Consider the following 1,128-nt stretch of genomic DNA (forward strand, 5'->3'; position numbering starts at 1 on the left):
TAGTAGTAGTGGGATGCATGGCGATTGTTTTCAGTGCCTAAGTGGTCTCCTCAAAGAGACTAATGAAGAATAGCCCTACATAAGCACGGAGTATACGAAGAAACAGGGTAAAAAAAATCTGTAACGACCCTTCCTCTCTCATTGCATGTTCCCTAGATCCTCTTGCAGCGCCTCGAGCTTGAACCCCCCATCGAATGACCCTCCTCTTTATGCCCTTCAACGCACTTTGATAAAGGTATAAAAGTCCTCCAAATTTAAGGAGGAGCTATTTAGCAAACGATGAGGATTCATGACAAGTGTTGTAAACAAGAATTTAAGTAATAAGTTCTGCCCATTTATGTCTATACATGTATTTACCTAGTTGTATTATACGGGAAGGGAGCTATGCTTGTGGTGACCCGTCTTTGTATCTCTCAGCATCAAGTTTTTTTTCTTGAAATGTGTGTGTGTGTGTGCGCGATCGCGCGCGTGTGTGAGTGCAGTAGAGAAATTAATGTTTCTACCATAAGTACTGGGACCTTTTGGTATGTCATGTTACCGTTCCTGTCGCCTGGTCCACACGGCCCGCGAACCCTGCTCACAAGATTGAGCCGTCTCGCTTACGCTAATGCCCTGCACTGAAAGGTCCGTGTTTCTCTTCTTTCATTTCTTTTTCCGTGGAGTGCACGTGTTAATCCAGTGTTTTTGTCCGCAGGTGCTGAGATCACGGCGCTCGCCGAGCAGCTGGGCTACGAGAGGGAGGTGGTTCGCATCTGGTTCTGCAACAAGCGCCAGGCGCTCAAGAACACAGTCCGCATGATGGCCAAGTCCGGCCCCCCACCTCCCCCTCCCCCTCCGCCACACCAAAATCCACTCAACTGAACCGGGAGAAGCTGGGGAGGCGGTTCCGGAGAGGAGTCCCCGGCCGCAGCCGCGGCAGCAGCCGTCGTCGCAGCCGCAGCCTCAGCAGCCGCAGCCTCAGCAGCAGCAGCCTCGGTGGCAGCAGCAGCCTCTGCTGCAACCACCGGGGTGGATATGCTGCCAGAAGGACCACAGGTCAAGGATGAACAGCAGCAGCAGCAACAACAACAACAACAACAGCAGTTGCAACAACAGCAGCAGCAGTTGCAGCAGCAGCAGCAGCAACAA

The 1,128-nt window shown here is 51.9% G+C and overlaps 1 protein-coding gene across 1 annotated transcript in view; it reads left to right on the forward strand.

The window, feature by feature from the left end:
• The window catches only part of LOC143019917 (uncharacterized), a 307,819-nt gene extending 306,941 nt beyond the window's left edge, over positions 1 to 878 (forward strand). The window contains exon 15 of the mRNA XM_076175892.1: positions 695 to 878. Within this exon, the coding sequence (XP_076032007.1) occupies positions 695 to 861 (167 nt within the window). The 3' untranslated portion in view covers positions 862 to 878. The remainder of the gene's footprint in view (positions 1 to 694) is intronic.
• The last annotated feature ends 250 nt before the right edge of the window (positions 879 to 1,128 follow it).

Source organism: Oratosquilla oratoria, chromosome 38 (assembly GCF_046742065.1).
Source record: "Oratosquilla oratoria isolate Oo_2021 chromosome 38, ASM4674206v1, whole genome shotgun sequence".
Lineage (NCBI taxonomy): Eukaryota > Metazoa > Arthropoda > Malacostraca > Stomatopoda > Squillidae > Oratosquilla > Oratosquilla oratoria.